This window comes from Marmota marmota, unplaced genomic scaffold (genome assembly GCF_001458135.2).
Source record: "Marmota marmota marmota unplaced genomic scaffold, marMar, whole genome shotgun sequence".
NCBI lineage: Eukaryota > Metazoa > Chordata > Mammalia > Rodentia > Sciuridae > Marmota > Marmota marmota.
The window spans coordinates 17,183,420-17,195,550 of record NW_025999999.1 but is presented as its reverse complement, the minus strand read 5'-3'; the positions used below and the strand labels follow the sequence as shown (position 1 = coordinate 17,195,550).

At 52.4% G+C, this 12,131-nt stretch overlaps 2 protein-coding genes across 7 annotated transcripts in view; one reads left to right on the top strand and one right to left on the bottom strand.

Annotated features, from left to right (window-relative positions):
- The window catches only part of LOC107149901 (nebulin related anchoring protein), a 70,235-nt gene extending 66,042 nt beyond the window's left edge, over positions 1-4,193 (top strand). For all 5 annotated transcript variants that reach the window (XM_015494812.2, XM_048807363.1, XM_015494813.2 and 2 more), the window contains 4 exons: positions 919-1,026; positions 2,267-2,578; positions 3,232-3,363; positions 3,926-4,193. In XM_015494812.2, the coding sequence (XP_015350298.2) occupies positions 919-1,026; positions 2,267-2,578; positions 3,232-3,363; positions 3,926-4,030 (657 nt within the window). In that variant the 3' untranslated portion in view covers positions 4,031-4,193. The remainder of the gene's footprint in view (positions 1-918; positions 1,027-2,266; positions 2,579-3,231; positions 3,364-3,925) is intronic.
- Habp2 (hyaluronan binding protein 2) overlaps positions 3,422-12,131 on the bottom strand; it is a 33,798-nt gene continuing 25,088 nt past the window's right edge. For both annotated transcript variants that reach the window (XM_015494814.2, XM_015494815.2), the window contains 6 exons: positions 10,980-11,077; positions 9,787-10,042; positions 8,599-8,741; positions 7,817-7,951; positions 6,322-6,467; positions 3,422-4,763 (listed from right to left, as the gene is read on the bottom strand). In XM_015494814.2, coding sequence (XP_015350300.1) covers positions 4,599-4,763; positions 6,322-6,467; positions 7,817-7,951; positions 8,599-8,741; positions 9,787-10,042; positions 10,980-11,077 — 943 coding nt within the window. In that variant the 3' untranslated portion in view covers positions 3,422-4,598. The remainder of the gene's footprint in view (positions 4,764-6,321; positions 6,468-7,816; positions 7,952-8,598; positions 8,742-9,786; positions 10,043-10,979; positions 11,078-12,131) is intronic.

Sequence of the window (12,131 nt, the reverse complement as noted above, 5' to 3'; positions counted from 1 at the left end):
CCCCCCCCCGTGGAACAGAGGACCAGCCTTGACCTCTATTTCCGGGTGACAAGAGTAAGATTCTTTAAGGGCCCTGCCCCGCTGTGGCTGATGAAACAAGCGAGTCATGATGAGGTCTGGGGCCATCACTTTGTCCTCTGTTGGTGATGTGCGGCTTTCCTGCTGTCTCCCTTCTCTGTGGCTGAATAAAAGCGAGCCCTCCGCTGGGACCTCCCGAGGATGCCTTTCATGGAGTCATTCCCTTACCTTGAAAAAAAAAAAATCGCTACATGAAGGCGCTGGAGATTTTGACACCTCCATTGGTGGTGTGGGTCTACCCGAGGACCGAGGCTGTGATTCCAGACTCCTGGAGGGGGCCCGGGGACAACCTGAAAAGGGAAAAAATGAAAGAAGGGACATGAAACACATGGGTCACGAACTCAGGTTCTTGACAATACACTGAATCCAGGTGAAGGCTCCTCCCTTGGAGCAGGCCCCTGGGGTGCTCAGGAGAGGTGTGGGATGTGGCATCAAAACCAGGCCGAGCCCTCACCCCAGGAGTCACTGGAGCTAACAAACCCGCAGGTGTCAAGACCCCAGGAACAGCGCTGTCAGCACGTGGGAGGAAACTGGGTTCTTGAACTTTGAGCTCCGGCCCGTAGAACTGCAGACCCTGGACCCAGAGAGTGAAGGCAGAGACGGGAAGGAAGGGGAAGGGGTGTCTGAGACCCAGGCCCACAAGAGCAAGATCCAGTGGTCGGGTTGGGGGCTTAGAGCTGAAGGCCTTCATGGCCAGCCCCAGTGATCCCAGAGCTGGGGAGTCCCCAGGATGCAAGGGGGCCATGGGAACCATTTTTGGGAACTCCTCTTGCTGAGAATCATTACACGGCGACAGTGGAGTCGCCCCTGCTTACCCACGCTTTTCCTTTCCCCATCTAGAAAGTCTACAGAAACTCCTGGGAGCAGACTCGCGCTGGCGGCTATGACTTCAGGCTGGACGCCATCCCGTTCCAGACTGCCCGGGCATCCAGGGAGATCGCCAGCGACGTAAGACCCTGCGCGCTCTGCATTGTTGAGAGGGTTGCTTGGTTTCCCCTGCTCTGCTGAAAAGCACAGGACAGGCACCAGGACTATCACGAGTGCCCCTCTCTCCACATCAAACCTGAACGTGGATTTCAAAGGAATGAAAAATCAGGGCCTGATTTCTAGGATCTTAGCCAGAAATTTGGGGTGGGGAGGGTTGCCTTCCTACTCCCTCTCTTAAGAGTGGCAGTCCTAAGAGTGGACGGATGAGCATCTGGAGGTCAGAGAACATGTGATTGGTTGGTGTGCAGGGAAGGGACCTCTTTCAGCCGAAGTGCATGTGGAGAGGAGAAAGCCTTTGGGCCTGTGCCCTACATTGGCTTGAGTTCAAATCCTGGCTCAGCCACTTAGGATTTGGCTGTTTTCTTCAGCAAGTTGCTGATATTCTCTGAACTCAAACTTCTACGTCTACGAAATGGAGATTTAGTACTTGTCTTCTAGGACTGATGTAGGGATGGAAATGAAATGGCTTACAGTGTCTGGCTCATGGCAGATGTTCAAAACCCAGCTGCCATAATTAGTGAAGAGGAGAGCTTCAGTAACTAGACAGGAGGCACAGGCTCACCCCACAGCCAGCTGCTTGCCAGTCCACCGTGAGATAAGTACATAAATCAAGAGCTGGTGATCAGAAACGTTCTTAGCAACAGACAATGAGACAGCAAAGCTTGTGGTTGATTGGTGGACTCTTCTCACTCAACAGGGTAACGGCCAATCTGGGTATTATCAAGAGCACGTGGTCCAACCGCACATGGGTCTTTGACGGAGTAGAAATTTAACAACACAAAATGAAACAGGTTCCTCACCATAAATGATTTGAGAAGTACCTGACTAGGTCTGGTACTAGGGATCAAAGGAAGAATGGGCATGCTTCTTGTCCTGTTGGAGTGTTGATTACAACAGCAATAGTATCAAGAGCCACCATCGGTGGGCTTGAATTGGTGCTGGACTTGAAGCCCCACCCCCGTCTCATTGAATCCTCTCCGCATCCCATGGGGTGGAGAGTCATCCTTCCATTTTATCAGATAGGGAAACTGAGGCTGAGAGAGGCCCAGCCAATGATCCAGGGCCACAGAGGTAGGTCTACTTGAATCCAAAGCCTGTTTCTAGCCACTGTGGTGCTTCCTGCTGAGAATCCTGTGGGCTCCCTGGAGTCTGGCCCTGGAGGGGAGGTAGGCTCGTGACCCTCTGCTCTTCTGACTTGCAGTTCCGGTATAGAGAGGCCTTCCTGCGGGACCGGGGCCTGCAGATTGGCTACCGCAGCATCAACGATGACCCGAGGATGAAGCATTTCCTGAACGTCGGCAGGCTCCAGAGTGACAATGAGTACAAGAAGGACTTTGCCAAGAGTCGGTCCCAGTTCCACAGCCGCACAGACCAGCCTGGCTTCCTCCAGGCCAAGAGGAGCCAGCAGTTGGCCAGCGACGTGCATTACCGGCAGCCCCTGCCCCAGCCCACGTGCGACCCCGAGCAGCTGGGCCTGAAGCACGCGCAGAAGGCCCACCAGCTGCAGAGTGACGTGAGTACCTTCACAGGTCCCATGTTCCCTTCTGGGGCGAGCCAGGCTGAGACAGCTTCTGAGACACTTTAGTACCAGGAGGACTAGAACAGTAATTGCCATTTCTCAGATCTCTCCTGGGGGCCAGGCTCTGTGCCAAATGCTTTTCCAGCATTGTGTCCCGTTGTCCTCAACCCCAGGACTGCTTCATTTTATAGATCAGGAACTCCAGATTCAGAGAGGTTAAATAACCTACTCAAGATCACACAGCAATTAAGTGGCAGACCTGGGATGTGACAGCCCAAGCTCTTGGTCAATCACTCTACTACCTCCAGTGGGTCCTAGTAGTCACCCTACCCAACTCTTGCACTTTCCCTGGGAAGAAACTAAAGTTCAGAGGAGGAAAGTTAAGTTAGTGAGTTAGAGCAGGCCCCAGATCCTCCTCACCCTCATTGCTTGAGTGGGCAGATGAGGGAAGCTGCAGCTGGCCAACTCAAGGTCCCCATGCAGGGAGCCCCTGCTTAACACGACTCCGCTCCTCTCATCCTGGCTTTGCTGACAACTATGTATTTGGCTTCTTCTGGCTTCCTTTTAAAAAAAAATCCTATCTGCCAGGTGGTCCAAGAACCCCAAACCCTGCTGACTTGTTCCTCCTGCTTCCTCCTTCCCCCAAGGTCAAGTACAAATCAGACTTGAACTTGACTAGGGGTGTCGGCTGGACCCCTCCTGGCTCCTACAAAGTGGAAATGGCTCGGCGGGCTGCAGAACTGGCCAACATGAGGGGCCTGGGTCTCCTGGGGGCTTATGTGAGTAGCCAGTAAACCCTGCCCCCCGTCTTGCAAGACCATGGGAAAGACAAACTCATTGTTTCTTTTCAAAGTTTATTTTTGGCCAAAGGTCAGCTGGCGCTAAAGAAGTGTGAAACACAGCTCGAGCGAGGCGCCTAATTTCCTGGGTCTGAGATGACCGGGCGGATGACATGTGGGTTAAACTTCCTGCAGGGTTTTCTCTGAAGTCGCAGCCATTAGTTCTGCAGAGGCAAACCTACCAGGGCGACATCAATCCCGGGCCAGGGCAGCCCGGGCTGCGTTGACTGCTTGCTCGTTACAGGCGCGGGAAGGGTCAGGGACTCTCTGGCTACAACAGTCTGCGTTTTGAACCCTACTTTGTTCAGAAGAAAGATTCCACGGCTAAATGAGAGATGGGCTCTGCTGCTTTCTCGTCCTTGCCTTGAGGATCACTTTTCTTGGGCAGGGTGGGGGAGGGGAGGGTGAGCATGTTCAAGGCTCCGGGGGCATCTTGGTACGTCTTGTGGGAGCAGGGCAGGGGCTTCCTTTCAACTGAGGGAAGTATGTTTGGTTTCTGCAGGGGGAGCCGGAGGTGGTGGAGGCTGGAGGTCACCCAAGCGGGGAGGTGAACCCAGATGCCACTGAGATTCTGCACGTCAAAAGGAAAAAGGCTCTGTGGATGTGAGCAGGCAGCCCACCCCCCATTCTCGAGAGAGACGCCACAGAGGAAGTCTGCTTGCCAGACACATCCGTGCTCAAGATGGCTTCGGTTTGGGCAAGCTGTGAAACACAGCACACCAGCCCATCCCCAGAGCTGCCTTTATTAAAATAACAATTCTGAAACCAAACGGAGGAGGTTGTATTTTTTTGGTCGTCTCCGCCCCCCCCCCCGCCCCCCGCCCCAGGAGGGTGGCTGGTTGTGTTGAGTGCCTCAGTGTTTGGAATGAGGAGAGTCCAGGTGACTGCCCCTGGCGCTGGGCATCCTGCAGTCTCGCATTTGCAGATGTCCCCGGTGAAGGCAGACTCTGTGAATGCTGATTTTCTAGAGGGCACAGTTGTTTGACGTTGATGCCATCATTCCTGGGAGCCTCGTGAGATGGTACTGGTCCCACCAGGTCCAGCCTGGATAGCAGTTATCTCTGCTTAGAGCCTGGACACTCTGGCTGTGGCCTCCTGGAGGCTCCAGCAATGTCCTTGACTGCCCAGGAGGGCCTCTTGGTGCAGAGGGGTTCTGGGGTCCTGAGGACAGCATCTTAGAAGCCTGTCTCACTGTGGATGGTGGTTTTGATCCAATTCAGGAACTTGGTGACTTGGGTGTAGACGCCTGGTTTCTTCCCACATTCTAGTCCCCAGCTCACGATCCCGTAGACGTAGTAGGTGCCATCCTTCTCACAGGTCAGAGGGCCTCCAGAGTCACCCTGAGGGGGAGAGCAGGCGGAGTTCAGTCTCCTGGGCCAGAAGACATCAGAGACGCCCCCACCTCTCTCCCACCTCCTGCTCCTGGTCCTCTGGATGTGATCACTGCCAGTTCTCAGAGGCTTTCTACTTCCTCTGGCAGTGACCAAGGGGATGAGCCCTGTTTGGACAGACCTACAACTGGGGGAGGGCAGGGACTCCGAGGCAGCATGGCCTAGCCCACGGTTCAACCTGGGCTGTGGGGTTGGGTCCTCTGGGTTCCGAACCATTTGATAAACGGGGCCTCAGTTTCTCAATTCTAATCTGTGGATGGCAACAGACACCCCTCCCAAGGGCTCTTGTGAGGATTCTTTGTAAAGTACTTAGAATGGGCCTGGAGGAAGTGGTGAGGGGGAGGGTGGGGAGGAGACAGGGGTGGGGGGTGGGACGCGGGCTCCTCCCAGTCACTCCTGCTTAGGCTCTGCCACTAACAGGGTTTAAGCAGTGACTGCTCTCTCTTAACCGGAGCTGCCACCTTACCATCTGAGGGACACATTAGTCCCTTCAGGCATCTGAGATTGGAGAATTACTTTGGTGACTGATAAGGGTCACATGACATGAGACTAAACCAGGTTTGAAACCCATGACTTTGGTTTCCAAAGCCCTCGCATTGTCTAGAGAACTGAGCAACTGCCTTTCTTACTCACCTTCCAAAGGCTCAGTGAATATTGCACCCACCTGCCTTTGCCCCAGCCCTGAGCAGGTGGAAATCATGGCTTCCTGGTAAAGGCACAGGGTAGCAGGAGAGCCACAAACTTTGGAGAAAGAAACCTCAGTTTCCCGTCCCCAGTGGGCTCGAGGCTGGCAAGTCATTGCTGGGTTCCTTTGTAGGGATGCTCTAAGAGACAGGATTTGAATGTGGCCATGCTGGGTTTTCCAGGACAGTGGGGTGGCTTCTAAGGACTATGGACAGAGAACCCTAAATTGAGGTGTTCCTGGGAATCTGGGGAGGACGTCATGTGTGATATGGGACTTGCAGGGAGAGGGGCTGCCGGGAGGGGGCTTTGACTTGGGAACCTGAGGTCTCTTCAGCACCCTTTCCTCTCCAGCTGTCCCCACAGACCTAGCAGCTTGGGACTCCCAAAAGTCTGGAGCAGGAAGAATGTCATCAGGCCCTAGGTTAATTGTGGCCCTGGAATCGCTTACTTTTCAGGACTAAATCAATTACCCCCACCTCTGTCTCTCTGTCTCTCTCTCTCTCTCTCTCTCTCTCTCTCTCTCTCTCTGTCTCTCGGCCAAGGTAACTTCTTTAAGCAGCCGTGAGGTGGTGAGGATGACACCCCTGCACCAGAAGGCTGTGAGAGTTACATTAGACCCTGCAGGCCTGCTGTGGCCATTACGCCCACTCGTCTGGCTGGATGTAGATTCAGATGCACCAGGGGAGACAGGTCCCCTGCCTGGGCCTCCACTTTGTGGCAGGTGGCCCTCTGACCCTGGCTCCCCTCACAGAGCTCTAGGGGGCCTCTGTGCCCAGCGTGATTCCTGCCGGCCTGTCCCCTGAGTGCCACTGGAGTCTCTGACCTGGCAGGTGTCCTGCCCGGGTTTCTGAAGGTTCCCTGCACAGATCATACTGTCGTCGATGGTGCGGTCGTAGAGACGGCGGGAGTTGCACACAGTATTGGAGATCAGCTTGACCTTGGCATCCAGCAGCTGTCGGGACCCTTCTCCTGGGGGACAGGGACAAGAGTCACTACCTCGGGGACCTGGGGGCACCCACCACACCAGAAGCCGCAGGAGTAAGGAGAAGGCCATCAGCCCTCGGCTCAGGAGAGAAGGAGGATTCCAGGAGATGGTGGAGAGGCCCCGACCTCCCTTCCCTTCAGCCTCCCCACCTGTGCAGAGCCGAGCTGCCTGACAGCAGCCAAGGGGCATCGCTGGTGCCCTCCCGTCTCTCCAACGGCACCGCGAGGTCTGGGAGAGCAGGGACGGTGTGGTACCATTCTTAAATTTCCTATCTCTAACGGAAGGGCTGGCATGTAGTGTATTCAGGATGCAAGGATGAAGGCACAGATGTATCCCCGTGCATTAAATTACCTGCTTCCCAGAGATCCCCTAAAGTAGTGAAATCAGCTAAAACATGTCATTGATTTTGAACATGCAGTCTTAGAGGACTATTCAAGACAAAGAAAGGCCCCATAAGATCCCTAAGACATCATTATACCCACCCGATCACATTGAGCACAGGAGAGGAGGACAGGCTTAGGTGGATTGCAATGAAAATGGACACAAAAAGTTTTCTGGCTGACCCTAAGTCCATTTGGTCAGAAATCTCCTTTCCCAAAAGCCTTCTACAAATCTGCATATTACATTTCACTTTCTTCATGAATACAAACCGATTTAAAATGATTCTTGCTTTCCATTGTTAAGAATGAGATTGGGAGAGAGTGTTTGGGGGACAACTTGAACTTCCCCCTTTGAATTTCTTTGTATCTGAGGATCTAATCTGGCTATGAGCAGATTCCAGGCCTTGGAGATAAGTGTGATTATTGGGAGATTAAAACCGAGTTGTAATTAGTTAAAATAGATTCTACTGTCATGTATAAAAAATTTTAAAAACCCCAATGTTCTATGGGCCAAAGAAGATGTACCAAAAAAATTTTTAAAATATTTTGAAATAAATAAAAATTAAAGCATAAAAATAAATAAATAAATAAAACTGAGTTATTCAAGCAACAAAGACAAGAATCCACCACAAGCCCATCTGACACCACAGTCCATGTGCTTTCTGCTCTGCCAAGGGAAGGAGAGAGGTCATCCAGGTTCAGGATCAAGGCGAGAGAGAAGCCAGGCATCTAGGGGCAGGACCAGGGATGGACACAGAGATCAGGGAAAGTCAGGGAAGGTTCCTTGCTGATGGTGAGATTTAGCTAGATCTGGGATGACAAGGTCGATTCTTCTTTTTGATAATGCACCTTAAACCAATTGTTTCAAGTTCAGAAGGACACGTGAGGCTGGCCCTTTTCTCTCTGGTTGATGTGGCTCTCCTGAGTCTCAGGAGAATGCATGCCAGACTCACCCGTTTCTGTCACACCCCAGCCAGAGATGTGGCAATCGGTCCCAGAGGGAAAAGGATCGTCAGGCAAACAGACAGTCTTCACGTATTTGGATTCCACAGCACAATGACCATCGACGGGCTTTAACTTGAGCAGAGCTGGGTGGAGACAGAGGAGGAAGCTCAGGCCACGTCATCTCTGCCTGAGAAGCATCAGCTTCAGCTTGGTGTGAAAGGTGGTCATGACAAAGCCCTCCCACACCCTGGGCCTGAAAAAATTCTTCCTCAGTCATTTCACCTTTTAAGTTTACACCTAGGAGTAGCAACACACACTGAGAATAATATCAAGGATCATAATTGAGTTTGAAACCACTTCTAACCCACTTTAAAAAGCAGGCTGTGTCTGCTCATGAACACCTACCAGGTGCCAGGTACGGCCACTGGTTCATCGTGTCACTAAGCGTAGGAAGTTAAGAGTTGTACAACAGTGCCCACATTTTATAGAAGAGGAAACTGAGGTTCAGGGAGGGGACCAGCTCCCAGTAAGCAGGGGACCTGGGGTTCAAGGTTGAGTGCTTTCCACAACACAATGCCCTTGTATCTCTTCCACTCAACTTAAGACCTGTCGCCCATTTATTAAGATCACAAACACATACTCTTAAGATCTAAAAAGCTCTGAAATAATTTCTCTACCTTATAGGACCCACAGGGGACCAAAATGATCAAGGACCAAACCTCAGCTCTCCATCAGTGGAGAAACCCACCCAGGACGAGACCCCAGGAGATTGGCAACAGAGGAGACTTGCCAATGTCGTTGTGGGGAATCTCGTCTCTCTCATTATAGTGGCTGTACTTGAACATCTTCTCCACCCTGAAGGTCTGCTCGTGGAACTCTGTCGTCTTCAGGTCCTGGTCCCCTAGCACGACTTTTAGATGTCTGACTTTTATGCTGGAAGGGAAAATTAGATGATGGGGAGATTGTCCCGGGCCATGGGACCTGGAAGCCACACCCCAGCTCTGCTCTGGGGTGCTGGGTGACCTTCAGCAGACTCCCGACCAACAGCCTCAGCATCCTCACCTGTCGTCCGCACAGGACCCTACTGTGGGTTCCAAATATGTGACACCGTGAGGGGATTTCTTTATTAATGGACGCAAACTCCAAACCCATGTTGTCATTTTTATCCATCTTTCCGGGAGACTTCCCCTTCTCCCTGGGCGTGGCTGCAGGACAGCCATCGGGGTTGTGAACACATCTGCTGACATTCATTGGTAGGTACTAATGGTCACTTGTCTGGCCTCTCTTGGGAGGCACCTCCCAGAATCCCATAATAAACCATTTAATGACAGCATAGACCGGAAGCCCTCAAGGTCCCCCCCAAAACTGGGATTTGTGGGACCAGCCCTGACCATGAACTTGGGGCCTTTGGAGGAGGGGGCAGCTCTTGAGCTCCCAGAAGTCACTTCCTTCTGGAAGCACACAGGAGACCTGGCCAAGGACACCTGACCCTGGAGGCTCATTGATACTGGCATCGGACAATGGAGTGGGTTATCTTTCTCTGTCCAGGGCAGGACTGCACAGCTCAGGAGATAGATGCCAGTTCACTCCCCATCTACCCACTTTCTTTCCACATGACTCCATTTTGAAAAGAGGAATAAAAAAAAAATACCCTTCACCTCCAGGTATTCACCAAGCGCTCTCTGTGTACAAACCCTGCTGTAGGCACTGAGGACACCACAATTAATAAAACAGAGAGGAATCCCCAGCCTCCCTTGACTTGTCTTCCTATAGATGGTTTTGAGGATCAAATAGAGTACGATGCATGCGACGCCCATGGCCGGCACCGACCACGCGGTGGCTGTTTTCTCTCTAGTCCTAAGAGCCACTCTTTGCCTCTGAAGCATTTGTCCCTAATCCCGCCAAGCTGCCACTCCAGTGGGAAAAGGAGACCCCCCTGCCAACAAGTCACCTGGTCCTTGCTCCCAGAGACACCTACTCAGTGCAGTGGGCAGCGGTGAGCACCCAGCAGGGGTGGATCAGCGCACCCCCACAGTAGTGGCCTTGGGGCATGGAGGTGGTCAGTGGCAGAGTGGTCTGCAGGGACACCTGCCACGGGTGCTTGCCCGCAGTGCTCTTGAAGCCGCCGTAGATCCGCTTGACCTTCCTGTCCGCTATCTCGGTCCTCCCACAGGAGGCAAACCCGGGCAGCTTGGCTGGGGGCTCTGCAGGGCCCCCCTCTAGGTTGGCAATGTCTGCAGGATGCAAGAAAACAAATCACTCGACTCAGCCTCTGCATCTCGATTCACATAACACAAGTCTACCATAGAAATAGCATCGAACACATCGCTTTCCTTCCCATTTCAAAGTGAGTTGCTCCTGGGATCTACACGCACACACACACGGAAGTGTGTGCAGATATATAAACCCATCGCTGAGCTCTTTGCTAATGAACACACACTGTATTTTGGAGCCTTGTTCAGTGCAGAGGGGCAATGTCCAGATGATGTAGAATAGGGAGATAAGATGTTTGCACAGACAACTGGGACGCAGAGGGACAGTGGTAAATGCTGCATGAATGGTCCTGAGGGTGCGTAGGGAAGGAGAGAGCGCGCCATTCAGGAGATCACGGAGGACTTCTTGGAGGAGGGTGCACTTGAGTTGGTTCTCAAAGAATGGTTGGAAATGGCCAAGAGCAGATATGGGATGAAGTGTTCTACCAGAGGTGACCCTGAGAGCCAGGCACAGGTGTGACTGTGGTCAGGAGGAACCCCTGCTGGTCAGGGTAGGAGAGCACATGTTCTGGATGTGGTGCAGTTTTTGATGGGCCTGGGGAGGCTGGCAGGAGCCCTGGAGCTGGAATTCAGACCACGTGCTTCCTCAGAGGCGGGGGGCCAGCAGAAACTAATCACTATCATAGACCCCAGGCCTGGCCTGGCACCTGGAACATGGCAAGTGATCAAAACCTAGCCACTGAGTGTACCAACCCAGAGTCCAGAATCACAGGCTGGAGGTTGGACACCTGGCCTGGGTGGGAGAGTGTCCAGCTTGTGGAGAATCCAAGGGTTGCTGAGGGTGGGTAGGTGGAAGGGGGGGTTGGCAAAGAGGTGTGGAGGGGGAACAGGGTTGGCTGGAACCGGGTGCCAGGACCGTCTCCTCCCACCCTATGGGCCTTGGGACAGCCCTGTTTACCTGAGGCTGAGCAAGCCGGAACGTCGCAATACTCCCACTTCACCTTCTCACTGTTGACCTTAATGAAACACCACGGCTTTTTGTCTCCATCTGGGTTTCTAAGGTAAAAATTTTAAAAAGTAACTCAGAGTCAAGGCTTGAAGACCTCAACCTCCTCCAAAGCCCTTGGGATCAGCTCTGCGCTTCCCCTGGGACAACTCTCCATTTGAACCCTCTTGTTGAGAGCCACAGCCGAAGGGGCCCCAGCAAACTTCCAGCTGCCAGCAAACTTCCAGCTGCCAGCTGATGATTGGCTCACAGCGGCCCCAGCAAACTTCTAGCTGCCAACTGATTGGCTCCTCTGCGGTGATGCTCATTGGGCTGTTTCCCCTCCCTTTCAGACCACGGAGCTGCTCATTGGGGGACTTTTTTTGGCTCCGCCCACGTGACCCAGCCAATCGGCCTCAAGAGCAGGAGGAGTGGGGGAGGTGGAGAGGCTTGTGGGAAGCCGGTGGTGGCAGTTGGGCTCTGAAGGTTTTCCTGAGGAGCTGTGTGGTTTGGTGTGTGTGTTCTAAAAATAAAGTTCATTTCTTTTGACAAGTGGCTCCTGAATTGTGCCCAGCCAGACTGCCGCATTTGGTAGGCCGCATGGGGAATGACTGAGGGTAAGTGATAAGGTAAACTGCTCGCCCCTGAGGGCAGGGCGAGAGGATGGGTAGCCATTTTAAGATTCTTCTTTTGTTTTGCTTCACTTTTGTTTTAAGTTGCCTGTCCCTGGAGATGAGTGAGACGGAAGAAAAACCGCTCACATCTGAGGAAAAACTATTTGCGTCTGAGGAACAGATAGGGAGAAAGGACGGATGGACATTTGAGGAGGATAGAAAAGCTGATATAATGATTTTGTGTGGTTCCATTTTTATTTCATTCTGTCTCGGTTTTGTTTGGTGTTATCTTGTTGGGTTGTATTATAGTAGAAATATGGGATCAGAAATTGGTAAAAAACAAACTGAAAGAGTGTTAAGTAAATTGTTAGAGGAAGGAGGCATCCCAGTAAAATCAAGAACAGTCAGGGCACACGTTGATACAATACAAAAATGTAGCCCATGGCTTTTTAAGGAGGAGTTGTTAAATATATCACAATGGAACCATCATGGTGAAGATTTAAAAAGAATA